Source organism: Ixodes scapularis, unplaced genomic scaffold, assembly GCF_016920785.2.
Source record: "Ixodes scapularis isolate PalLabHiFi unplaced genomic scaffold, ASM1692078v2 PGA_scaffold6__148_contigs__length_123643588, whole genome shotgun sequence".
Taxonomy (NCBI): domain Eukaryota; kingdom Metazoa; phylum Arthropoda; class Arachnida; order Ixodida; family Ixodidae; genus Ixodes; species Ixodes scapularis.
The window spans coordinates 24,629,269-24,657,071 of NW_024609881.1; the positions used below are offsets into that span (position 1 = coordinate 24,629,269).

At 43.9% G+C, this 27,803-nt stretch overlaps 1 protein-coding gene across 3 annotated transcripts; it reads left to right on the forward strand.

Annotated features, from left to right (window-relative positions):
* The first annotated feature begins 95 nt into the window (after nucleotides 1-95).
* On the forward strand, nucleotides 96-27,803 carry LOC115309116 (zinc finger protein OZF-like). Of its 3 annotated transcripts, none has more exons than XM_029967287.2 (4): nucleotides 96-172; nucleotides 2,622-2,750; nucleotides 9,485-9,587; nucleotides 26,494-27,803. In XM_029967287.2, the coding sequence occupies exons 3-4, from the start codon at nucleotides 9,560-9,562 to the stop codon at nucleotides 27,714-27,716; spliced, it is 1,251 nt and encodes a 416-aa protein (XP_029823147.2). In that variant the 5' UTR covers nucleotides 96-172; nucleotides 2,622-2,750; nucleotides 9,485-9,559; the 3' UTR covers nucleotides 27,717-27,803. The 3 variants fall into 3 exon arrangements, with proteins under 3 accessions (XP_029823147.2, XP_029823146.2, XP_040073644.1); XM_029967286.3 differs by lacking the exon at nucleotides 96-172 and adding an exon at nucleotides 396-490; XM_040217710.1 differs by lacking the exons at nucleotides 96-172; nucleotides 2,622-2,750 and having other exon boundaries at nucleotides 9,293-9,587.

Genomic DNA, 27,803 nt, shown 5'->3' on the forward strand with positions numbered 1-27,803 from the left:
AGGGGTCGGGGTGGTCGGGGTGGTCGGGGCGCGTGGCACCACCTGCCTTCAATTTTCAAAATAGTTCTGAAAGGGTGACGTCAGTTTCGGTTTCTGAAGAACAACTGTGAACTTGATAGTAATGGGGTAAGGGCTTCCATAGGCTTCGTATAATTTCCTGCTCTAACTTTAGGTAAGTACCATACGTCAGGACTGGTAATTTCATATGTCGCTTCATTCGGCACGAGGTAGTACCACCATAGAGTTATTATAATGTACGCTAGAGGTTCAAATAACGCTAGTGTGCTGACGCAAATTGAAGCAGACAGCAACCAGATGGCGCGACCAGCCGCCCAATTCATAGGTTTCAGCTTCAGCCGTGTTCATCGATCCATTATTCGTTTAGCACACTATTTGTCAACAACTGCATAGCGCGTGAAAGTGTCGTTGATGGTTTGACCCCAGTGGTTTGACCAGTGGTTTCACCGAAGATTTCTCACTAAACAAACAGGTACTGTTCCCATCACTGAATCGTTAGGTGCGAGGCGATGCTTTCAAATGAAATTCACTCACGGCCGTGCCTTCCGACCTTTCGGGCTTTTGTGCGCAAGTAGCGTCATCTCAAGCCGTGAAAACTGCGGGCATTGCCTGACTGATTTAACCAATAAACGGACCAATTAAAATTTAAGAAAAAAAAAAAAAGAAAAGAAAAGACTCGCAGGTAAAGGAATACTTGGCGAGGGTAGAACGGCGGAGGGAAAATTGAACGAACTAATGGCTGAGCATCGCGGGACTTCCTCCCGCGATGCTCAGGCCCAATGCCTGAACCCTTTCTTCCAGTGGGTTCGATGTCGGGGTAACGCCGGCGAGGTTGGCCAGTGGAAAATTGACTCTTGCTGGGGCAAAAAAAAAAGGGGGGGGGGGGGGGGGGGGGAGGAGGCGGGGAGTGATGTTTGTAGTTTCTTTGATCGATGTTGTAATTTCAAACAGGCAAAGGGGACATAACAGTGGCAATTAGAAGAGGCGATGGATGGCCGAATCAAAACGTTTATTGTTGCAACAAGCGATCGCGTGACGCGGGGCTTGGTCTTTGCGCGCTGGAGTCCCTTCTAGAAGGACGATCCCCAGGCCCGACTCCTCTGGATAGAGGAGCGGGGATACAAGGCAATACTAACTTTCGCAGGGTCTCCCAGTGGCCTGATCCACCTTTCACGGGTGGCTGGCCTTAGTTGGGGTGGGAGGGAAGCAATGGCCTTTTTCCTGATTCATAGAAGGTGTTGGCGGTTTCATAGGGGATGGGTGAGGTCTGCTACGAGGGTCTTGATTCAGTGAGGGCAGGCTTTGGGCTGTTGTAGAGCATAACTGAACTCATTAATCCTGTTTTTTTTTTTTTGTTTTTTTTTTTTTCTCCTTCTGGTTTTGCATGCACTGTCTGCCCACAGTCCTCTGGTGTGGGGAGTAATACATGCCTTGCAAGTGACGTCACGCTAGGGAAGGATGGTTTCCCGCACCATACTGGTGGTTGACCTCACATCGCGTGGATGTGCTTACCAAGATATACAATGCCGCTAACTGCCCGGAGATGCGCTAACATGCACCATGTTTTCAACAAAGGTACCCAGGTTTTTACATGTGAACTTGGAAAAATGTGCAGAGCTTACGATGATGACGTTCAGCCAGCATACGCGGAATTTTTCGGCATTGGTACAATTGTGTTATGAGCAGAAAGTTTCGATATGTTGCCGACGAAGTTATGACGCTTAAGGCTGTCGTGTTTGCAAAAAAAGCTTCATTGCACGCCCCAAAATTTGATAAGGGGCTCTAAAAGCCACTTGTAGTAAAATTGTTATGATTTTGCGAAGTACCGGTAAAGAATGCAACGCTATTGTGAAAATCCTGAGACAAGACGCAATCAGATGACGGAAAAGACGGCTCTCCTTGTCTCAGGGTTTAGATTACGATGTTTCCTAACCAGCTCGCCCGCATACTTTCGCTCCTTGCAAAGGTTACCGTGTCGTAAACGGTACAAGCCGATGCCCCAACAGCGGCATCTCGGCGAGCGTGCGGTGGCGGCGAGCGTGCACACAGGAGCCGCCGTCTGGCTGGGCTCGCGGTGTGGCACTCTCGCCCGTACTCGGTAGAGAGCCCAGAAAGTGCCCTCAAAGCGTGGAGACAGCATGATGAAACGAAAGGCAAAGTGCATCCACATCACGAACAGGCAAAGCCGATGCATAGATGTGCACAAACATAAATAATGTTAGAAAAGTGCCGTCGCTCACTACTATGAAATGCGTCCCGCTAACTCCGTAATGCACGGCCGCGTCCCTTCCCTGCAACTCGTGCTTTCTCTAACTTGATGGCTGCTCTGCAGTGGGGCATGTCGACGAAAATATAGTCGGGATACGTAGTAATTGCTATAGCCTGAGCGTGCCTCGGTTTGCCACGGCTCGCTGGAAATGGCCGTCGAATCAACCACCATCATGATAGTTACCAGTGTCCAACGTCATCATGTGACGTAGGTGCAAGGCATGCATAGCACTCTACGTTGGAATTCTTCTGAGAAGCACAGTGTGTCTCCTAGAGAAGCCCTTGGGGATGGGGTGCGGGTCTCGTGAAAGAGAGTCAAGCAATCTTTTCTTCAGGTCCTGCCTGGTTTTTCTCAAGCTGTCTTCGGGGTCGTACCTCTTGCCGCCATCGGTTGAACTTCCCGGCGAGGAGAAGTCCCTTGTTTGCATGGGAAAGGAGGTACTTTCCCATCTCTTTGCAGCCAGGTGTGTCACCCCGTTACCAGAAATCCCAGGGAGTGATGACCTGGGCGTCGTACAGTTCTCTAACCTTGTTTGCCATGAAGAGAATGCTCTTGATTGTTGGGCTGGGGGGGTCATATGTCCTGCATGGTTTTGTGACATCCTGAGAATTGGTACAGATGAGAATTGATCTTGTAGAGGACTGCAGAACTTGCTCAAGTGCATAGAGTAGAGCCTGGGCTTAGGCTTCCTCCAAAGTCTTGGCTGTTTCGGTTTCGTTGCCCCAAATATGTTTGTATGGAATATGCCATGCAATAGTAGCAATGCTGTCACTGTGGGACGCATCCGTGTGGATAACGGTTGTGTCGAGGTCTCGCTTGAGTTGCTCCAGCATGCTGATGTGCTTCTGCACAAAGTTCTGCCTTTGTGCAGTTTTGCCTTTGTGCAAATGAACTGCGATGCTCATGCTTTTCGAAGTGTTGACCAGTGCGGGTTAGCCCCTTAGAGTGCGCTTCTCCTCAAGCACCGGTGCGCAGCGGAGAAGTAATACCCGGCGAAGCGGACACAGCGATCTCGCGACTAGCTTCACCGCAGCGCAGCCGCACGCTTAAGTGGAAAGCACACCTCCAAACTAGTATGGTGCACGCGTGCGCCTTTATTACACAAAAATACAGGAAACTTTGTGATTGCTGATATTACATTGCAGTAAAATGGTCAAAAGTTAACTGTGGCTATTATGCAAAAGTACATGTTAGGCAGGGATGTTCTAAAAACCTGTGTTCATTATTTGTTTTGTTTTTCTTTTTATTCAGAATCAAAGAAAAAATATTTTCATATAGCAAGAAGATATATAAATCCCCTCAATTAGGTATGGCTGGGCTCCTTTATAGGTTTAATTTTATGTCAATGCTGTCATTTACTTGCCATCCCAATGTAGGTACTAGACTTCCTGAGGCTACAGTCTCTAAATATGGCTAGATTAAATTGAACAGAGCTCATAAGTGGGCAAGTGGGAGCTTAGGAACAACTTTCGTGAGTTCAGCTGAAGTTTATTTTAAGCATGGTGTAACAGTAGTAAAAGACGTGGAGAAAGGCACAGCAGCTCTTGAATATTCTATTAAAAAATATTTGGCCAAAAGCTCTATTCACTTTGAATTTGCCTCGAACCCACAATTTATTATTTTCACATGCCTGACAAAGAGTTATCGTTTTTTTTTGCGATTGGTGCTCACATCAATCTTCCTAATGTATGTGGATCGGCCTATAAAGGCAAAACTGGAGTTGACAGCACCCGGGCGCCAGGTATTCAGGTACGTAGATGACCATCTTGTGGTGCACCAGGAACAGACCCAACCTGAAACCATTCTCAAGGCTTTCACATCAATCCGCACCAGCCTTGCGTTCAAAAGAGAGGACCCGACAGGGGGTAACCTCCCATTCCTGATCCCTACATTTTAGTCTCCGAACTGGGCAGATGTGCTGGGAGTTCAAACAGAGGTCAGAGAAAGCAGCTCTCCCTTTCACCAGTGCCCACTCTAAAGCAGTCAAGATAGGCCTGGTTGAGTCCCTTCTGAAGACTGTGCAGGCTAGGTCCTTCCCTCATCTTGCCACACACAGCGTTAGCCTCCAGATAGATAGACTGAGGAAAGAGGGCTATCCAGAAGGCCTTCTGGCAAACGCTCTTATCACCTCCAACGCACCCCCCTCTACACGTTGACCCCTCCGGAAACATTTCACTGTCATTACGTACACGCACACTATTGCACATTGCCTCAAGGCGCTCGCCTCACGTTTCGACGTAGGAGTCGTCTTCAAGTGTAAATCCAGACTCAAGCAGATGTGCCGGCAGGTAATACTCCTTCCCCTCCAAACACCTGCCCCAGGAAACATGAAAAGCAGTTCGTTCCTTGCTGGAGAGGGGGAATCTGTTACATCTCTTTCTCTTGTGGAAGAATCAGGGCAAACGGGCTGGTGCCTAAGTGACCGCCTGAGAGAGCGTTTCCGAGAGGTTGTCGATCCCAGCAAGGATTCGGTGCACCCGAAAGCAGCGCATCGCAGCACATGCGGAGGGTGTGCGCCTAGGTTCAGGAAAACGCGCATTCTCGGGCGCCATCTTCAGAGAATCTGGACGGAAGTAATCGAATCATTTGCAGTAAGAAACACTTGCGTCAGTCTTTCTTCCCCCTCGCTAGCCCTTTCTGATAGAGAGATGGATTTTCTGTGCCTGGAGCTTTGCTGGGTGACTGGACGACCTTGCTGATCGACCTGCCCCCAACGAGTCGACGCACCCCTCTTCCTACCCGTCCTTCCTTCTGACTTCTCGCCTCATGCCTCTGCCTTTTCCCCCTTTCTCTAAGAATGTGCAGAGGAACGGGCGATCACACTCCATGGAATGAACCTTGTTGTTAATTGAAAGGATATACTCGTCTGTGTTTCGTCCTCTCTACTTTTTATTCTTTCCTCTATACAGTATACTTTGCCAGCACTCTTGTTAGGAATAAAATCTGAAAGAGACGGGCATTGCGGTTCTCACCCATTCACTGACTAAAATAATATTCAAATTTTATTGGCACCAACTTTCAGCACCTTTTGCGATTTCATCTTTTGCAACTTGATGCCTTGCCTTTGGCCTGGAATGAAGGCTGCAAACTTTGGCTCAGTTGTCTGGAACTCATGGCTGTATCCCTGTGCCTACATTTCTGAAAACCAGCAGTGACGAGGTGTCAAAAAAATACTCAGAATCTGCATGCTACACATTGCATTTTCTTTTTCTTTTCATTTTGTGCAAATATATATGTGGGAGCCATTGCTCTTGCGTCGGCTGCGATTGTGATGGCCTTGCTGCTGAGCATATACCTTTGCAAATTTAATTTCGCACTACCAAATTCGTTGTTCTCTGCAAAAACAAGTGTGGAGTGACCACCGGCATAATGCAACGACGTCACGTGGAAGCCCTTAAAAAAATTTACGGGTTTCTTTTTCACTGCAAAATAAAGCGATACGTCGGCGAGCACTTAATCTCCTCCCAAATGTAGTGCCAGTGGTCAAAACTAGGTGCCAAAGTTTCAGAACTAACCGTTCTGATTAAAAAGTTGCAGCTGATCTTCTCAAATTTTCAATGGGAAAGTGGCGGAATATGTGGAGCTGAATGGCGCCGGTAACCTGGAGTGGGTCCTGTTTTCCTGTCTATATTTTCTAGCGATGGGCCAAACTTTTGCCGAATCGAAAGTTCGGTGCTGAATCTTGGGATTCGGCAAAGCCGAACTTTTGCCAAACTTTTCTAAAGATTCGGCAAAAATACATTGTTACCAGACTCGTTGATATTTCGTTTTTCTTCTGGTGAAAAGAAGGTTTTATGTTTCTTTTTTTCTTAACTTAAATGCAACATGTTTACTAAATAACATGATATTCTGCAAGGTAATTGTATCAGTGTCGTTTTTGTGTGTATACTGGCAATTTTAGTGATTCCTTGCAGAAGTGGCACGAAAACTAGGTTGGGTAAAAGCGAGCGTGGCGCAGTCACGAATTACGCTATGAGAGTTTCAGTTTTGAGGTATCACCAGTGCAAGCCTGCATGTGTGTGTACATTGCTAAAATGAAGGCAATAACGCTGCGTTCTTGCTTTCTCTGGGAGTCACCGTTTTGTGCGCGAAAACGAATGCAACGGTTGCTGAGCCTTCACCAGAAGAGAGAATTATAATAATGTAAATATGCATGCTCTCCGATTTGAGTAACTTGACGTCAGCTTTGCATGAAAGTGTGCGTCCCATATTTGCAACGTCTCGTTTTTAACCTTTAAAATGCCTGTTTCTGGTGTTAGGACACACACAAACGTTTTGGAAGAGAGGGAGAGTGAATGTCGGATGTGCAACGTCGAGCATTATAGTTCTGTGTTTAATTTTATGCAGATACATGAAAATCGCGAAATAACACTAATTGAAAAAGCAATATGATTGTGTTTTCGCACAAACAATATTGTGAGCCCAAAACAAAATTGTTATAATTGCGAGGAGTGCTTTAAAGTAATTGTCGGCCAATGTCTCCAAGCTTCAGAATGCACCGCATCATTTGTCGCTTGCACAGTGGACTGCATAAATTACTGGTCGATCTTCTATTCTTGAGGCAGAAAATATTGAAGAGGACCACACTGCTTACAAACGCACAGTTACCGTGTTCCCTACCCCACACCGCGCCGTAACCGCTGGTTGTACTACACTGCACGATGGTAACCACACGACTGCGCGGCATCCATTTGCAATCCAAAGCTCCGTTGGCTCCGTCACGTTCTCGCGCGTGCGCAGACATTTGCCGAATCTTTGCCGAACTTTCCTGCAAAAGTTCGGCATTTTCCAAACTTTGCCGAATCTGAAGTTCGGCAGATTTGGTCCATCACTAATATTTTCAGAGAATCACCTATAACTTTTTATAAGATAGGAGTTCTGAAACTGGCACCTGGCTTGAACCATTGCCGCTACTTGAGCAGATACTGAGCACTCGGCAATGCATAATTTATTTCTGCGGTGAAATAGTTTTGGGGGGTACACTGTAAATTATTGCGATTACTAGCTGCAATGATCAGGTTTTGCATAATTTGCAGTTCGGGTTCGTAAGTGCTGAACACTCGGCAGTGAAGCTTAGACCATACGTTTATATCTAGGAATGCACTGTAACGTCTTCCCTGTTGCCTGCATGAGACCTGGTGCAATGATGCAGGTACAGCTTCTTCGAAAGTATATATTGCTTCATTGCAAACTATATATAATTGCTCGTTATGGTTTAAGGGATATTACAACGAAATTTCGGCGCTTATTTTATGGTTTGTATGTGTTCAAAGGAGCAGTATCACATCGAACACACCAATATCTTGTTAAAAAGGTCACGAAAAGGAATTTTAAAACAAATTAAATGATTAGCAAAGAGCACTTGGTGGATGTCGCTAATGCCGCATTTGTCATGCCCGTCTAGGAACCTTGACAGCTAATGGCGGTGAGTGTTCGCCTCCGGCCACGACGAGAGAAGAGGGGAAGGAGGAACTCCCGTCTTCCCTAGAATCCCTTTTGTGTGTTCCAGAAGTAGCTATTGTCCCCCTCCAAGATTATAAAAGATTTACCCGTCACTCAAAATTTGTACAAAAGCAGCGGCTTCGGCGGCTGGAATGACTAGGCCATCCTCTCGACGTCAGCCTCGCCGTAGCTTTTTTCGTCCCGAGACGACCTACGTCACGATTGCGTCGGATGTCACGTGCTCTAAGCTGGGCCTTCTCCGAGCGCTTGCTAGAGTGGGCCGTTTATAGCGATAAATACAGCCACCAGGCTCGAAATACAAACGTGCGATTGTCATTTACGGATAATGTGGATCATATTCAACCTACTTTTGAACACGACGGATATATTTCAAATTTTGTTGAAGAATCCCTTTAAGGGGAGATGCAGGTCGAAGAATGGCAATTTTTTGCAGAAAAATAGAATTCATGGTTTTGTGATGTTTAATTTACTTTGATTCATATTTTATTTTTAAAATAGTGAGGTTTGTTTATAAAGTGAAATTAGTCAAAGAAGCATTTTAAAAACGGGCAGCCCAGAACTGCATTAATTTGAGCCATTGTTGCGTGTGCGGTTCTTCAAATGGTTGTCGTTGCCACCACATTGTCTCCGCTCCATTGCAGTCTTCTCTAGCTTCAGTTTCTCTCAGAAAATTTAAACAAAAAATTATTTTTCCCACAATGGAAGAGTGTTGCTACGCGTCTCTGATAACATCCAAACACATTTTTTTCTTTATGTAATTTTGGGGCATCTTCACAAACAAGAATTTTTGTTTTTAATATTGTCCTATACAACCAAATTTGGCATGCATATGCTTTAGAATATATGGATTGTAACTGTCTAGGTTTGATTAGAATGTATATTTTTTATATTTATGGAAATGTTAAGAATAAGAAACCTTTGTGTTGGCCCTTTGAAAGTGGTGTTTTCACTGTTATCAAGTATTTTAAAATGGAATAGGTCTAGCACTCATTACTTTCGTTGTCCATTACACACAGTGGTTTTATAGGAGCATATTGGTGTTTTTAGTAGGCTGTTTTTGAGTCAGTTGCCATGCCCCACCTATGTGTAAGCACATGGTTTTTTTGGCATGTTCAGTGCATCGAGGACATAAAGAACAAGCTATATTAGAACTAATACTAGATTTATATTGAGAAGATCTAGTGTTATAAACTGTGCAAATTTAATTCAATTGTATTAAATAATAAAGGAATAGTTTTCCCTGGTGCGTTTCCCACATTTAGGAACACTCAAAACGTTTTGTGGAAAGAGGAACATGGCGGTTTTCCTGAACTTTCCTGAATAGGTGGGTCCGAGCGTCCCACGGTTCAATGAACTTGCAGAACAATTTAAGCATTATTATAGGGTCACCTAATGGGTTCCAGCCTTATAGTTATCTCAAATTTTGTATCACGCAAGGCCTTACTCCTTTAACTGTTAGTATTTTTTACAGTAGTGGTAATGCAAAAAGGAATAGGTTGTTGTGAGGTACCTTCAAACTCTAAGTTAGATAGCACAGGCTACCGCCCATTACTAGGCACACAGGCATTTTATTTCCTCATTCATTCTTTATCTTGAAAGTTGTTTTGAAATGGACGAAATCCTTGGTGTCTTTTGCGGGTTACTCTCATAGGCGTCTGACTAGCTTGATGCGCTTGGAGGGTGTGCTTACTTTGTTCTTAATTTCTGTCATTGCTCATTGAATTTGGTTCCTAGCATCTCAAGTGGTGCTGTGCGTCCCTCTTCATCTTGCGAAACTCCCTACGAACCTGACCTTGGGCAGCAATTCAAATGGAACCGATTCAGTCCTCAAGCAATGGTGAGTTTTTTTTGTTAGTTTCCACCTTTTTTTTATAAACAGAGGACAGTGATGGTGTCTAGACTACAGGCGGTCAGGGTCTAGAGCAGCACTTTTTGTACAGCTGTCCACAGACTCCTTGGGGTCCGAACCGTTTCGCCGATCCTCCACCGGGGGAGCTAAGAGCCCAGATGAAAATGTGCAGGGTGATTGGGTTTTTCTTCGAGAAGAGCGAGGCAAGCAGCGAAATTAAGTTTGAGGAGAGGTTCGTGGCAGCCGCAAATTAACGTTGGGCAAGCAAAATGTCTGGCTTCTATACATGAAGGGTGTGTAGATAGAACACGGGAAGTGGGCTGTTTACTACGTACGGGGGGGGGGGGATCGGTGGCCGAGTGGGCTGAAGCGCACACCCAGCTCGACGCGCGTGGAGCGACAGCTCGCGCTGCAAAACCCAGGGATCCTAGGTTCAAGCCCCACCCCTGCCCGTTTCGATCTGGATAAGCATCGTACCGGCGTGCGGTCGTGTATCACTACTGCGTGGTGCACGTTAAAGACCCCAGGCTAGCGGTTGTACTGCACTGGCTAAATTGCTCATCTACAGCTGGGAGACTCGTCGCCCCTGTGAGGCAGACCAAGTTCTAGGCTGTATAAACATACACACAACCCAATTTTACTACGTACTGGGCTAATGCTGGAAAAGAATGAAGAGGTCAAAATCTGTTAAAGGCCGACCTGTAAAATACTTTCAACCAAGGTGAAAATCCTTCTCGCCACCCTTCCCATTTCCCCCTCTCCCACAGCTGTCTTGATGGCGGGGGGGGGAGGGGGGGGGCTTTTTTTGTTGCTGTGTCTTGGGGTTGGATAAGAGGGGAAAATGGAAAGTGTGACAAGGAGGATTTTCACCCTGGTTGAAAAATGTTTTGCAGGGCGGCCCTTAAGAGGGCTGTGAAGGAAGCTGAAAGAGATACGAGAGTTGAGATTGGAAAAGAAGCCTAATATGCAGAAGTGTTTGGATTAAGAAAAGATAAGTTTTTGACAAATCAAAAATAAGTTGACTCTTTGTGTGGCAGACGGGTATTGAGGGCCGGGACTTTCAGGTCAAGATCTGACGAGGCAGATACAAATTGTTCACTATGGAGACAGGCAAAGGTAACAGCAGAGCGTTGTAGGTATGGTACGTCTGGTACATACTTAGACTGAAGCAGACTTCTTCATCTTTTTGGGATTGGAGGGGTTGATAAAGGAATAAGTGGTTAAGTGAACTAAGATTGCTGAAGAAATGGTGAAAACGGCTCAGGAAGATGACAAAAAAAAAATAAAACAAAGACAAAATTTAGTTATAATTTAGGCACAGTGGATCAAGGATTTTTTCGAATTGAACTCTTCTGCCCTAATTCATCCATCCACCGAGGATAAAAAAAATTGTTAAGCCGAGAATCTTTACATCTAAATTTCACACAGTGCTGTCTTCCTGGTTTCCAGTAGCCCGTCTCCCATGTCCAGCTGGTCTCCTCTGAAACCACAGAAAATTGGGTAGCACTCGTCAAATGGTAATGGTGACCGTTACCCAGGGGGCAACTGCACTCATGGGCTGATGACCATTATGTTGAAAAGAGCACAGCTTGCCACCTCTGTCGGGCGTTATTGGCATTCATGGTGCTCGAAGTGGGGCAGGTGTGCCATGTTATCGTGAGTGGCACTTGAGTGCATTGCCCTGTGGACCCAACAATGAGGTGACGGGCTTAGAGCATCTTAAAGTTTGTTTTTGCCCACTGGCACCAAATATGTGACATAACGAGGGTTCTGCTTTTTTAAGTTTATTTCTGAGTGAAACCGGAGAAGTGTTCTTCTGGGTTTATTTTTTACCTGAAATTCCCTAGTTTTCTGGACATATCATTTCTAGTTTACAAAATTGTTTTAGCGTGAAAAATTCTTTGGGTAGTTGCTCTGGATTTCGTAAAGTTGTGGCGTACGATAGCAACATCATATTACGTACCTGCGTATTTCTTTTTGCAGTGAGGCATCGCGTATTGAATTCTTTTGAAGGTTATATTTTATCTTTCTGTTACTGCACATGTTGTGTATTTGTCTTCAGATCTATCATGTGAGCACAAAGTTCTTTTTGGCATACCCCGCTACAAGTGTTTTGCACTGCCAAACAGTGAATGAAGCATCATGTTTTCACATACTCAAGAGTTGGCGTATTTTCAAGTATTGTTCTCCCATGTCGGTCTCAAGCGGTTCTGTGAACTTCAAAGTAAACATATTGATGATATTTAATTACTGACTGAAGATTTGACAACATAAATAAAGGACCGATAAACCTTAAAGAAATACATAAGTAAATGAACCATCAAATTATTTCCAAGATGTTCTGCAAATCTTTGCCGGCGTTTTTATCCTTGATACGCACTTGTATAAGTGATTTGGGAGAGCCTTAAACAAATTTTTGATTTCGAAGCTGATTTAAATAACTATTCTATGTGTTCCTGACTTTTATTGCCTTTCGACGAATTGCGTATTGCGTTTTGACAGGCAATTCGTCATAGAAAAACTCGGCAGGGCAATTCGTCAGCGTCACATAGGACAATTTGTCATAGGGCGATTCGTCACTGGGACAACTTGTCAAAAAACCGGAGATAATGTTTGAAGATGTTGTTGCCCATGTACCAGCCTTTTAGCGTTTGGTCGCCTTTGTTATTCAGCTCCTTTCCCTCACCCTACCTTCTCTAAAAGGTAGGGGGAGGGAAAGGAAGGCTGCGGAGGAGGAAGCAGACGGATCACTGGAGAGGAGGGGGGGGAACCTCCCCTCTTCAGTGTTCCATCTGCTTCTTCCTCCCCGGCCTTCCTTCGCCTCTCCCTACCTTTTTGAGTTGCAAAAGACTATAGGAATCCTCGTTTTATTTTTATATTAAGGTTGCACACACCTGACTTTTCCAGACAGAAAATTTTAAAAGAAAAAGAGAGGACGGAGGATTGGGATTTTTCGACTTAGAAATGAACCTGGGAATCTGCAAGTTGGCACTTTGCCCGAGATCACCTGCTGAGAGCCACGAAATCTTTTTCTTCTTTTACGGCATGCATTAAGGTGTCTCTTCATGTAACAAGATATGAGACACAGCATAAAACTATTGGTACCACACTCTAAATTTAATTATTTGTGCACGTCGTCATGCATGAGGACATGTGTTTGCGTGGTACGTCCCAGGAGCTTCGCGTGATTGGCAGCAAGTGGGACATAAATCTTGTTTCCTTATCTTATCACCAGAGTTCTAGAATCTTGAACAGCCTTTTCAAGTCCGCATCTGAGACGTTTCTATGTGAATGTCATTCATGAAATTGACGTGGTAGGCCGACGTTGCAATCATGATGTCTCCACTGGTTGGCTTAAATGCGCCGCTTGCTTTTTGGTGCGCGCAAGCAAGAGCAGCCCAATCCTTTGGACTCCTAGAAGGTAACTCCGTCACATTTTCTCGATTTTACGGTGACGACGGTCTTTAATGAAGGAGGTGTTCCTGAATTACGAGGCAGTATCTGTTTTGCTTTTTAATATGTTCTGAACGTTTGTAGATATACTATCTCAAAGGTCTGTCTCGCGGGTCTACGGCGAAGCCGTGCAGGCCCAGCTATCCGTGCTGGCTGCGTGGAGCCGTGGGGCAAGATTGTTTGTTTGTTTAGATGGAAATGTATAAAAGAGCATGGGGTTGGGTGTTACATGGAGGATATTTAAGTGAGGATGAATATTAGTTGTATACTGCTCGCAAAGCACTATACTCCGTTCACCTTTTAAGACTAGAAGCTCCGCCTTTAGCGCGAGCTGGCTGGCTTCCGCAGTGCTTTGCTGGCGCGTTCCTGCGTGTTTGCACTTGTGTTAGCAAGGGCAAAGGGCTTGCTTTGAAGGTAGAGCTGTTAGTCTTAGCTGGTTGTCAAATGGACTATTTTATTCTTGCAGCTATTCTAATGAAAATCACTGTGTGTATGTGTTTCTTATTCCTCAATTAAACATGAAATCAGTTTTAAAATATCTCAATTAGTTTTCAAGTTATAAAAATAGCGTTGCCTGATTTGGTTATTTCTTACAGGTCGTTAAGGCCATTTCCAACAAAAAATATTTTTTTAAATAATGTAGGTGCATAGCTAAAGGCCTGCCATGCATTATAAATAGTGTTTGGAGTTTTCGGTTTAAATTGATAAAAAGCGATAAAAGCACGCCAAATCCCTTTTCGGAAACTCTGTTATAACCGAAAAAGGTCAGTTTTTAGGTTCGGCATTTTCGATTTAAACCAATAAAAATATGTCAAATCCATTTTCTAAAATTCAGTTTTAACCGGAAAAGGTCACTTTGACCTTCATGTCGTACCGCAGAGCCGTGGTGAAAAAGTAGAACGACAGTGTCTATCGAAACTTGTTCGAATGTATGGGATACATGGGTGCCATCACGACGTTTTGGTTTAATGTGCGCATCATCGATTGGAACGTGCAGTCCGAAATGCCCCATGACTTCACCATGTACGAGCGTGTTTTCAAACTCGTAAGGAGGACTGACTTGATGCAAGCTCTTCATGTTGTGTTGAGCTTCAAAACGTCGCACCGTGTCTCTTTTGGCGGTCACAATTGGTTGATTGGCCGATTTTGGCTCAGGCAATGCTTCATCTCCTCAGCCTGCCAGTGTCCAGTGTTAGCTTGGAAAGGGCATTCTCGAAGCTCAGGGTCACATTAACAGCAAAGAAAGAGTGCGGATCAACGAGGAGAACCTGGGAAAGTACATGTCAGGCACGTAGCCAGGTAGCCAGGGGGGGAGGGTCCGGGGGCCCATGGCGCCCAGGCCCCCCCCCCCCCCCCCCCCCCGAAATCTTCCACTTTGCTGGGGCCTCCTCCTCATACAGCATTCTGTCATGGGCGCCCCCCCCCCCCCCCCCCTGAATCAAAATCCTGGCTACGTGCCTGGTATATGTGTGTGTACTATAATAAGATAATGTAATCCTGATGTACAGAAGGTGACTTTCCATGTTTCCTTTTTCTTTCTTTACTTTTCCCTCATGTAAATTCGCTCTTTGCAAATTTTACAAAAAAAAAAAAAAAAAAAATCCCCCATCTGTGGGCAACGCTGCACAAAGTCGTAGCCCGATAGGTTAAGAAACCGAATTTTGTAGTTGATTTAAAGAGCCTGACCTCTCCTTGAATCACGCGGTAAAAACCGAAAATGCGGAACCCTGATTATAAAGCTATTTATATTTTCACAAAATTACATTATGAAATAAAAATTGGCTAATTATGACAATTAGGACACTAATGAGGTCACAATAATTATCATAATTTTTTTGTCACTCTAAACTGTAAAACGATAGCTTTACTCCTTAGTTCAGTTCTTTCTGAATAAAACGGTATTAAAATTTTTAGGATGCTATGATAAAAACCTCATGAAAACCCCCGTAAGGCTAAGCATGTCAGCGAAAAACACAAAGATGAGAAAATCGAAGTTAAAGTTTTGACATTGAACATGGAAAATTGCGTGAAGAATGATAAATAATAATTGCGATCAAGGTGTAGTGTAAGTCTTCCTGAACAACTTTATATAAAAAATTATGTATTCCATTAATGGGGACATTAGAAAAAAAAATATGAAAATGTAAAGAATTAGTGAAATGTTGATAAAATCACACTGGGAGGAAGTGGGTTATCCAAAAATATTTTTTGTTTATTGGTATGTCTGATTTTTTGCATAGGCATGCAGTTTACTGTGTTGATTCCATAACTGCAATCAGATTTCAGATATTTCTTCTTTGTCAAAAGTTATCAACAATATAAAATATTAATTAGCTGATTTGAGCATGGATTTTAAAAAAAATGAAAGATGTAAAAAATGAGTGAAATGTTGGTAAAATCACATTGGGAGGAAGTGGGTTCTCAAAAAATATTTTTTGTTTGTGTATCTGCGATTTTATGACACGCATGCAGTCTACTATGCTGATTTCATAACTGCAATCAGATTTCAAATATCTTTGTCAAAAGCTATCAACAAAATAAAATATTATGACCAATTTCAGAATTGGTTTAAAAAAATTATTAAAGTTTTAATGCAAAAAAGGTATCAATTGCTTCCTAAAGAAATGCCATACAAGCTAAAGCTATTTTTATTTCTTTAGCACCATATAATCATGTAAAAAATTAAAGTGAACAGAAGACATATAATAGAGGCTATAAGAATATCTAATAATGAAATGCCGGTTCTATTAATACCAAAAAATATCATAATAAAAATAGCTTTAGCTTGCAGTCTAGTTCATTCCAAAGAAAATAGTAACAAATTTATGAAAATCGGTTGAGTGCAAGTGAATCAAAAAGCCTACCAGGCCGGAGAATATGCAGAAAATACAAAGCTGGGAAAATAGACTTCGAAATTTGGGTATGCATAACTAACAATGTTGAAGATTTAGATGGGATGCCTTTGGTTTGAATTTCATACTAAGAAAGAGACACGGGTGGGGAAAACAGCCCCATATGCAACAATTGTTTAGCCCTAAGGTCTTTTTAGTTGTCGAACATGAACTTCATCCAGTCGCGTCCGCCAGCGACTTGCGGCATCGGTGAAGTCGAAGGTTTTTGTCGATGCGGAGGCCTTCTTGTTCCAAGCACATCTCCTCTTTCTGTTTAGTCTGTGTGTTGACTTTCAAACCAGCGTCCCCAGCCATCGAAATTTGAAGCGCACGGAACGAAACAAAGAACAATGACGCACGAAGGCAAATAAACGCAAAAAAGTAAAGCTAAACAAAGAGGAGGTATCAAAAATATTTACACAAAAGGTGCAAAGAAGACAGGGAACATACGAAACACTAGGAAGCACGAAGAAAACACTGACACGTCGATATAGAAAGTGGAGAAATGTGAATGTAATGTGCATCTCGAACAGCGAAGCGAAGGAAAGCAGACAACGTGGGAGCCCACAGAGCGCCGCGCCGAGGAAGCCAGGAAAGGAGGCGTGCGTCTTGGCCAATGAGAGAGCTTTGCCTCAGAGGAGAACGCGCTTTGCCCAAATCGGCGCTTTTCTAGCGCTGGTGATGACCTTTCGTCCAGCATCGATGACGCTACGGCCTTGAGGGTACGCCGCTTTGGAGCGCGAAAACAATAAGCGCGGAAAACCAGCTTTCGAACAAAACCATGATGGCTGCAATTGGCTGAGCCGTTGTGCAGATCAGACGGCTTGAATTTTGTTGACATTTCAGAGTTTAGGCTTCAAGTAGGGTCTGCCATGGGTTACAAATTGTCATTATTTTCCTATTTAGAGATCGAATTGAGCATTTATATTTTGTGAGGACATACTCTGGACTATATAGACCTCAGAATCGTTAATTCTAAAAAATGACATTTTCGCGATTTTTTTTATATTTTAAGACTCGCGTCTCCCCAAAGGGGCCCTGCAATCATATTTAAGCGTCTACCTTTTTTGCGGTTTCCACATCTCTTGGGGTTCGGGCAAGCCAGCGGGCATAGAGAGAGTAACTTAATATCAGTGCATCATATTTTAACCGGACGACGCGGAAACCTCCTCCTCCGACGGGGGCGACCCGCGGTACCGAAGGCGCGCGATATGTGACGTCTTTGGTCCTGGGGTTACTACTGGTCAGAGCCGCTAAAAGCTTCTTTTTAGTTGAAATACAAAATATAAGTGGCGCGAACCATTTCAGTTATTTATAAAAGTAGTTTTTGTTCAGTATTTTAAATCAGAAAAGAAACAAATGGAGTTTATAAAGTACGGAAACAAGAAATGACCCGTCGACATACCCGCCACCAAGTGGTGGAAAAGGCGGCGCATACTAGAAAGGAGTAGTGGGATGAGGCGCCGACACGGAAAGGTCCCAGATGTAGGCGGCGACGCTGCGGTCGTTTACGGACTGGAGGATCCGACTGGCTCCGAGCGTTCCGAAGGCCTTCGGCGAGCAGCTTTGTCTTGCGGTTTGGCTGTTTCGTGGTATGGCAGCGTGAAGTGGCTCCCATTCTGAACTGATCTTTACCCCATGTTTGCTGTCGTTTGTGGCCAATGAAGTGTCATGCCGAATTAGTGTTTAATCGCGCAGCAAATGCAATGAGAGCCGCACTGGCTGCCCGCTGCATACAGCCTATCCAGACCATGCATTAGTGGCGCCCTCTTGCGCCGTCGACATGGAGTGCGGCAGCCGTGAGCGCTCGCAGAGCTCTCTATACCTCTCCCCTAGTTCACGGCCACTCAAGCAATTAAGGACGTCATGAAGGAGGTTATTTTTTGTTTGTGTTTGTAATTTTAATTTGCCTATAACTTCTAAAATAATGCGAAGTTTGCGAAAGAAAAGTTTCATTAAGTTCCTACGTTCAGTGCGCTGAGGTTTGGTGCAAATTAAAAACCAGTAAAGAAGTGCTTGCAGGGCCCCTTTAAGGGTGAACGGAGTATGGGGGCTTACAATCGGGTGTGTTGGCCAGCTGGTTGAACAGGGGCGGCGAAAGCGTATGCCGCAGAACCCACGGATCCTGGGCTCAGTCCCCGCCACTTTCAGCTCTGACCTGAGTCGCACAGGAGTGCGGTCAAGTGATCACTGTTGCGTGATTCACGTTAACTATACCTGCTTCTTTTAGTCATAAGTATGAGCGTAGAAGCTACGAAAGCATGAAATGCCTGCTATGCACCCGCACTCGTGGCGTGAAGTGCTGTTAAGACATTATGCTATATACTATTTCACCACAAGTGTGGGCGAAACCGCAGCTAGAATTGCAAGCATGATGCCCTGGCAATGTTCGCATCTTGCGAACGGATGATCTCATCACTATTTTACAGCTCGGAAGAGGTGTATATAGTACTACAGCACAGATAGAATGTTGTGAAACCACTGCAAACCAGTGTGGAATGCGCTGTAAATGTAATGATGGAACTCCTCATTCTGACATGCAAACAAGGCGACAGGCAGCACACTTCACGAAGTTCGCAAACTCGGGAACCTTGCAGTTACGCAGCTGGCATCACGGAAGAGAATCCGGCCGTGGCAAAACTGTATTATGAAAAACCCATGTCTAGTTTCATGAAGCTCAACTAATTTCATTGGAATAGCCACTTCTTGGAACTATGTTTGCACTATTAAAGGGGCACTCAAGTGCTTTTTGGAGAAGCTTGTTTTTGGAAGCATATTGTTTGTTGGGCTTCAGTCAATAAAAATGACCAGTTCTAAATGGCAAGGCGCCCTAGTAAACTCACAGCAATAGAAATACACAGGCACTATATCCTCTTGCGGGGTCCATCCCGTGTCTCCACCACCTCCATAGAATTCGGCCAATAGAAATAGCGAACTGCGAAAAGATTGCTAAAGTTATTATTATTGCTCTTTTTAGGCACATGCACATTATATTTTGACAACAACGTCAAATCTTTGGCTGTAGGTGACGTAATACAGCTATTATTGTTTGAAAAAGAGCGAACTACGTTTTCTCCTCGCCTTGTTACGCGGGAGTGATGTGCCCCCGCACATCACTCCCGGGTGTGCTACAGGCCAGCTGTAGCACACCCGGATCGAGGCACAGCCCGTCGAAATCCGGGTGGCTTGTCACGCAGCTCTGCCGGCCCTGCTGCTTGCGAACGGCGGCCGGGTAGTCACGGCAGCAGACACACTCTGCGACGGTTTCCATCGGCACGCAGCAACTGCATTGGCACCTTAAAACAGAAAACCAGCATCAGCTATACATATGAGAGGTATAATAAACAGCTCATCACCTACCAGTTGGTGTTCCCAAGCCGCTGGGTTGCGTCGTCGGTTTCGTCGTCTTCCTCCAGTGTCGACATTGAGCATCGCGAGCTGTCGTCCGAGTCCGTCGCGTTCGGGGCATCGGCGTCGCGCGTAGGAGTGGCGTCGTAGGAGATTGAGCTGATATCTGCCGTCCGCCGAAGAATTTCCACCTCCAACGGTGTTAGATTTGGCAGGTCCATCTCCGCACGACGCAAGACCCGAAGTAAACAAAATGAGTCCCAACGAGAATCCATCAAATACGCGCACATTCGGAAGATCACTCCGCCGGTTCGAAGGATCAATCCGCCGGGAAGCCGTCACTCGTGATTGGATGGCGCACGCCCTTCCCTGCTGCCTTCCCGTCCGACAGCGCCCCTGACGGCGTGCACCTAGGCGCAGAACAGCGATCTTTGATTGGATTTTTAATAGAAAAATCGGCCGCCCTTGAATGTAATTTTGGGATTTCTAGGATGCTTAGAGCCCGCAGATTGAGTTATGACAATAAATAGACAATCTCAGAATCCACTTGAGTGCCCCTTTAATATACTTTTATTTAACTAACTAGAGCAATAAAATAAAGCCACTGCTCAAGTGTTTTTTTTATGGTATTACTAACAAAATTTTGATCCCAGTTCTTAGAAATTGCTTTCTAACTTATCATTTTCGCTTCCCTTATGTACATTGTCAAGTTTATTCCCGAATCGCTTTCTGTGTCTGAGGTTTTATTTTGAAGACACCCCACGGAAGAGCGTGAAAAGCTGTGCGAGCGGCTTTACGTGCTCCACTGGCTTGGATCGTTGGGATAGGATGCATGCACTGCCGGTATCTGACAGGCATTATCCTAGAGGAGGCGCTGATAAAAAGCCAGGAGGTAACATCACTCTGGACTCCGACTTTCAACATTTCAGAAAGAAGGGCCATAGTGCATTCACAGTTTTGTTAAATAAACATGTTTTATGAATGCCGTAATTAAATATTATAGAAATTTTTGTTACAATGCTTCTAAATTTTATAATTTTTGACATCACAAATAAAAAAAAGCGAGGAGGTGAGAAGAGGGAAAGAACGGCAAAAATAAAAAGGCACACTTGCGCGGGAAATTTTTTTTTTATTTATTCTTCTGTGTGGTTTTGATTACAACTTGCATTGTTTTAGACTACAACAAAAATTCCACCTTTGGGTTGTCAGTGCCCCTTTAAAAAACACATGCATAGGAAAACAAAATTAAGGAAGACATGCCTGGATGGGAAAAGGTTGCCATAAAATGAATTTACAACGAAAAACAATTAGAGTTATATTTACGGCGCAAAACAAATTTGTAGTTTGCACCCGCAAGAGCCACCGCCGGTCACGTGGTAGACTTGTGCGCTGCCGCCAAAGCCGCCGAGGCCGTTCAGCACTGCCGCCGAAGTTCCCTGAACATCATGCCGCCGCTGTACGCTGAGTCTGGCGCGCTGCCGGTTGAACTGGTTGAATGCGTTTCTCCACGCCACCGCCGTGATTTTCTGAGTGGCGTGCAGGCCTATCACGTGGTGCTTGCGCTCTCTTGGGAGCTTCCTTAGGGCTTTAAAAGTTACTTATTCATTTTCATTCGTTTGTTGCACTTCCAACGAAGATTAATAAGTAAATTTTTGGAGACCATAGGAAGCTCATGGAAGAGCGCAAGCACCACATTACCATAGCGGCCAGTGATGTGACTTTTGCAAAAACTTTTCCGCAGGCTCCTGTAAGCGCCAACTACAAATTTTTTTTTTTTTTCTTGTTATAAAATGTTTTGACATCTTTTTCCCGTTCAGACTGCGTTGCATGTGTCCTCTAAGACTCCCTTCCTGGCCTGAACTAGCAAAGTGCTCCCTCTGGAATTATTGCCTTGCCGAGGTGTGCCCACGGTTACTGCACTGATTTTTGAGCAAAACGTGGCTGCCTGTAAATCTGCATAGACAGAAGAGGCACAACAAGTTAGAAAAGTGGACACACGTGGCAAACCTGGAGTATATCATAACATAAGGAAAGGAGTACAGGTTAGGCGTTTGACTGGAAAGCCCCGATAATTTGAGCCATTGTTCAGTGCCAAGGCCATGCGTTTCGAAGGAGGCGCAGCCGACAGCCGAAAGTAGTGAAAGACTCAGTGGACCCTGTAACCCAAGGTCTTACTAAGCTCTTCTTTTTTTTTTTATTAGTGGACCCTCTTGTGTGCATAATAATGAGAAAAACTTGCATGTATTGACCCAGTTCCCAAAACTAGCTGTCCATAGTTTGGGCTGCGGGCTTTAATATTCACAAGGCACAGTTACCTGGGGAGGGATTGGACTGCCAAAATTGTGTCTATTTAGCGGGGCATCCATATTCGCTGGACATGACTACATCACATGGTGGAATTCTTTTACTGATAACTTCAACGAAGACTTTCGATCTGACTTGCCGTAATCAAATTCATTGGCCACTTGGAAAACGTCATATCTAACAATTTCCATAAATATTATTTTTGTTGTGCTCTGAATAATGAATGAGGTATCCAGATTTTCACTTTTCAAATCTAAAACTTGTGAGAAACAAAAATGGAGAGGAATACTTTTCAATGTGAGACTATATGTAAAGTGTGATTTTGAAATCGAAATAAAAAAATGTACAAATATATTTTTTTCTGATTTCACTTTTTAAGATTGGGGACTCCCCTTAATGGTGCCAGTTGCATTTGAGTGCTTCTGTGAACCGAATTCCAAAGCACAGCAAAATATTAAACTACAGCTGCGGCAAAACTGCATGAATGACTACATTAAGAAAAAAGGGAGTGTGACTTGCTCCCTCAAGGAAGTAAATGTGCTGCCCCATTACAGTTGCTCCCCTAGGGAGCAACTGTTACGGGAGAAACCTTTGCTTCCCTACCATTAGTCCCTCAAAGTTAAGCCCCCAGGACTAACTTTTGCGCCCTTGCATTTAGGCCACTGGGACTAAGTGTTGTGCCCTTACCTTGTTTATCACTAAAGTGTGCCCTTACACACCCAGGTGGCACTAGATCAAATTAAAAATTGGTAAAAGAAATGTTATTGCTGATGTAGATCTTTGCCATGCTCATTACATTCACATATTAACAGCGCTTAATTAACATTTGCTCACATATAATACATTTTAACATAGACAGAGTTAGAACACAGACACAACAAGGCTAATTTAATCGCCACTCCCAAAGGCTACCCATGCACCTTTTATATTGATCATATGAAAGGAGTCGTTCGGTCAGTGACCATCTCAACCGTGAATGATGTTACAAATATGGTGCTTCTTTCGCACATATATTCTCCAATATTGTTGCTAAACTTCCAAGGGGTGTATCTCTTACTAAGTGATGGTACATGCAGTAATTATTTGTCAGACTATAAAACAGCGTCCCCATAGGCTCCCAGCAGCCATGTTCTCACTTCCCCGCATAGACTGCCCCACTTTGTGCATGCACGTCTCCGTGGCAACTGCATCGTCTCTTACGAAAAAACTCACAGGTTTTCAAAAAAGAAAAGAAGACAAAGTACCCTTTTTGTCTTTGGAAAAGTTTTTACTATGTGCTACGGGGATATTTTCATTCCAGTTAAGCTAAAAAGAAAATATAAATGCTTTCAAAGCACATTCTAAAGAATGCAAAGGGGAAGGATGCGAAGACAACAGTCAAAAGTGGCATGGCCAGTGCATCAACAATGGCAGCGCTTGAGTCAGTGCTGGCTTCCACGACTTGCTAGAACAGAACATCTGTTCTAGCAAGTAGAACACACGAAGAACACAATTAAGGTATACTATCAAAACGTCCGCGGACTACGAACGAAGGCAGATGAATTTTCGTCCAACCTAGCGCTTTCCTCTTTTGACATAATCTGTCTTACTGAAACTTGGTTATGTGCCGAAATACATGATTCACAATATTTTGCGAATGACTACACTGTGTTTCGCCGCGATCGTGATTATAGCGCCACTGGTCAACGTTTCGGCGGTGGGGTGTTAATTGCAGTCTCAAGCAAGTTAAAATCGTGCCGTAGACAAGACCTTGAGACTTGTGACGAGTGCGTATGGCTCGAAATTTTATTGCGTGACCGTAGTAAATACCTCATCGGAAACTATTACTTCCCACCTAAATTTGAATGCTCAACTTTTATTTCACACTTCGACACTTTAACAAGTCTAATCAATTTTAGCGAATACAAAGTGCAAATTTTTGGAGATTTTAACCTTCTAGGCGTAGACTGGGCCCTTGGCAGACTTGATTGTTGTGATTACCTGACAGAGAGCAAAGCTTCTTGGTTTTTGCCACTTATCAACTTTTATGGTCTTTCACAGCACAATAATCTAACGAATGCTTCTGGCAAAACACTTGACTTGCTTTTATCAAACTTCCCTGTTGGCGCGATAGCGTCTTCGTCACACCCCTTGGTGAGGGTCGATGCTTATCATCCGCCCTTTGAAGCCGAATTTTACTTGCCATGTTTATCGCGAGAACTATCGAAATTCATTTACTGTTACGAAAAGGGAGATTACTTCAGCATTTACAGGCATGTAGAATCACACGCGTGGTCTGAGCTATATGATTCCAATGACTCAGATTTTGCAGCACAAAAATTGACTTCGGTAATGAAGGAAGCTATCGAAGAGTATGTGCCTAAAAGGCTCGTTAAACCGAGGAAATTTCCGAGCTGGTTTTCGAGGGAATTGAAGACTGCTCTGCGTAAAAAGACTCGTTTTCATGGTCTATACAAGAGAACGTGTAAACAAGTATGGTACCAAAAGTTTTCCAACTTTCGTTCCTTAGCTAAAATATTGCTTGCACGTGACAAATACGTCCACGAAAGACATGTTGAAAATAGTCTATATTCTGATCCCAAATCTTTCTGGAAACACGTAATCACCAAACCGCATTCGTTTTCACAACATTCATCTCTGCGCTCTTCTAGTAACGGTGATACTCATTATGTTACATCGCCAAAAGACATCGCTGATGAGTTTGCCTCGTTTTTTAGCAGCTGCTACTTACCGCCCATACATTCGGTGAAGTCAGATCTAATCAATGATCCCAGTGATGGGGACTCGCTCTCCCTGTTCAGTGTTGCTACACGGGACGTTGAAAAGGCGATTAAAAAGCTCAAGCCGAAATCGTCAGTGGGCACTGATGACATTCCACCATTTATTATTAAAGGATGCTGTGGGCTTCTAGCGCCAATTTTAGCCCATATTTTTAATGTATCTTTGCGTACCAGTATGTTTCCAGCAATATGGAAGGAAGCCATAGTTGTGCCCATTCATAAAGCTGGTGATGCTGGTATTGTATCAAATTACCGTCCTGTGTCACTACTGTGTGGTTTTGCTAAAGTATTTGAAACCATTATGCAAGAATGTCTTTTCTCTCATTTATCTAAGTATCTGACGCTGCAACAACATGGTTTTATTAAAGGGCGCTCTGTCGAAACTAACCCTTGTACTTTTCTACACAACGCAGCCCCGGTCGTTTCAAACCGAGGGCAGGTTGACTCGGTATATTTTGATCTTACAAAGGCTTTCGACAAGGTTGACCATGCTTTGCTTGTACATAAATTGAAACAATATGGTTTCGCCCCTAAACTTTGTGAATGGGTTTATAGTTACTTGTCATCGAGGAAAAATTTTGTTCGAGTTGATACTGTTTTATCTAATCCGTTTTTCCCAACTTCAGGCGTACCCCAGGGGTCAGTGTTGGGGCCACTGTTGTTCCTGGTATTTATAAATGATATTTTAAAGTGTGTAAAGTTTGCTAAAGTGCTTTTATTTGCCGATGACATTAAGTTATTCTCAAGTATTTGTTCTGAAAAAGATTGTGATGCGTTACAGTCTGATGTTTCGAGTATTTTGCAATGGTGCTCATCCAACCGTTTGCCTTTGAATATAAACAAAACTAAAGTCATCTCGCTAACTAGACGTAAAAATCCCTTACATTTTAAGTACACGTTGGGAAACTGTATTATTACTCGAACTGATATGATCAGGGACCTCGGGGTGTTAGTCGATTGCAAACTGACGTTCAGTTCTCATGTAACTACTATTTGTGGTACCGGGTTCAAAATGCTTGGTATGATCTCCCGTTTGACTCGGCACTTCCAAGCACCTGAGGCCATATTACGTTTATTTTGTGCTCTGGTCAGGCCCAGGCTCGAATTCGCTTCTGTCGTGTGGAACCATTTAACGGAGACTGAATCTAGACGTATTGAAGCGGTGCAAAGGCGTTTGGTTCGCATAGTCTATGATCGATACTTCCACAGGAGACTTTACTTCGACCACCATTCTCTGCTTAAGATTTTGAATCTCAGCACTTTGGATGACCGAAGGCATTGCCGAGATGCGGCTTTTCTACAAAAGCTTATCCAGGGTGTAATTGACGTACCTGACCTTTTGGACAGCATAAAGTTACGTGTGCCAACGAAATTCACGCGACAGTGCGACATGTTCTACCCCGACATGCGATTAAAGGAGTCACCAATCTATCGTATTCAGACATCATGCAACCTCCTTGTCCAGCACGATTTTTTTTTCATGCCTTATTTTACCTTTAACACCTGATGTGTATTTTATGTACTTTGTTACGACTGTTTTATTATGCTGACTGTTCTAATATGACTATTGTGGTTTCCATGTTTGCATGTTTCATAGGAATCTGACTTCTGTGCACCAATGTCAAAACCATTATGGTGTTTTTGGGCACGCAATAAATAAATATCAATCAATCAAAAATCTTATAAACTCAGCTTCACCCCTTTAATACGCCCCCTCCTGTAATTTTTGATGGTACAATTGTCTGTAGATACCTCCCCCTGTGTTCCGAAACAGCAAGTGTCGCTAACGCTGGCCATCAGCGATGCAGCAGACGCCGCTATCTTGTCTGCACGTCTTATGCTCCCACGCTTTTGCTCCTGCACATCTTGCTGCTTTTTGTTCTCTTGCTCTCCTCTCGATTAATTCTGATTGAGTGCAGTTAGTCTTCAGCATTTGTGCACGGTACCTAGCTCGAACCAGATGGTCTCTTTGAGTAGGAAATAGGAGTTCAGAGGGCCAAATGCTGCCTTTAGTCTTTTGAGACCATCTTTTTTCTTAAGGTGTACTCTTTTCCAAACTAACTGGCTATCTTGGTTGGGCTTTCCTTGTGTGTCAATACATCTGGTATTCTTTTGTAGGTGATGGAGCCACATCGTTAGGGGAAACCAGCTGCCCACTGAAAGTCACAGAGGGCATCTGGTTCAGATGCTGTTCCTGTACCTATATCACCAGAGATCAGCGTGTAATTGTGAGCCACCTGGCTGCCCATGGCGATGAAAAATCCAAGTTTCAGCACCTTTCCATGTCTGGCTCTACGTCCCAAGTGCTTAGCAACACCCAAGGGCAGAAGAGTGAAAAGCCATTTAAGTGCAAGCTTTGCCTCAAAGAGTTTGCTTATAATTCTCTTTTGACCTGTCATAATCGAAAACACACTGGTGAAAAGCCATTTAAGTGCATGCAATGTCACAAAGCCTTTGCTTTGAGTAAAAATCTAATCTATCACAATCGAACACACACAGGTGAAAAGCCATTTAAGTGCAAGCTTTGCCCCGAAGAGTTTGCTTGTAATTCCCTTCTGACCTACCATCATCATTTGCACACTGGTAAAAAGCCATTTAAGTGCTTGCAATGCCCCAAAGCCTTTGCTCAAAATTCCCATCTGCGAGTCCATAATCGAATCCACACAGGTGAAAAGCCATTTAGGTGCAGTCACTGCCCCAAAGCTTTTGCTCGAAATTCTGATCTACGAAGCCATAATCATTTGCACACTGGTGAAAAACCATTTAAGTGCAAGCAGTGCCCCCAAGCCTTTGCTCAAAATCATAATCTACGAAGCCATAATTACTTGCACACTGGTGAAAAGCCATTTAAGTGCGAGCACTGCCCCAAAACCTTTGCTAATAATTCGTCTCTGAGAAGTCATAATCGAATGCACACTGGTGAAAAGCCATTCAAGTGCAAGTGGTGCCCCAAAGCCTTTGCTCAGAGTAGCGGCCTGATCTACCACAATCGAACACACACAGGTGAAAAGCCATTTAAGTGCAAGGAGTGCTCCAAAGCCTTTACTCAAAACTCTTATCTGAGATGCCATTATCAAACACACACTGGTGAAAAACCATTTAAATGCAAGCAGTGCCCCCAAGCCTTTGCTCGAAGTTCCCATCTACGAAGCCATAATTATTTTCACACTGGTGAAAAGCCGTTTAAGTGCAAGCAGTGCCCCCTAGCCTTTGCTCGAAAGTCCAGTCTGCAAAGCCATAGTCGAACGCATACAGGTGAAAAGCCATTTAAGTGCAAGCAGTGCTTCCAAGCCTTTTCTCATCGTGGCAGTCTGATCCACCATTATCGAAAACAGTGTTGAAAGAAAGACTAGGGTCTTTAACTTTTTATTTTTCATTTATCATGCTCAAATTTAGTGTACTGGTGTATTTCTCAGTGATGATTTCAA

Excerpts from the sequence above, each read along its gene's own strand:
- LOC115309116 (XM_029967287.2), top strand. The coding sequence starts at position 9,560 with ATGGAACCGATTCAGTCCTCAAGCAATG. Across the intron at positions 9,588-26,493 it reads GATTCAGTCCTCAAGCAATG|GTGATGGAGCCACATCGTTA; the intron begins GTGAGTTTTTTT and ends ATTCTTTTGTAG.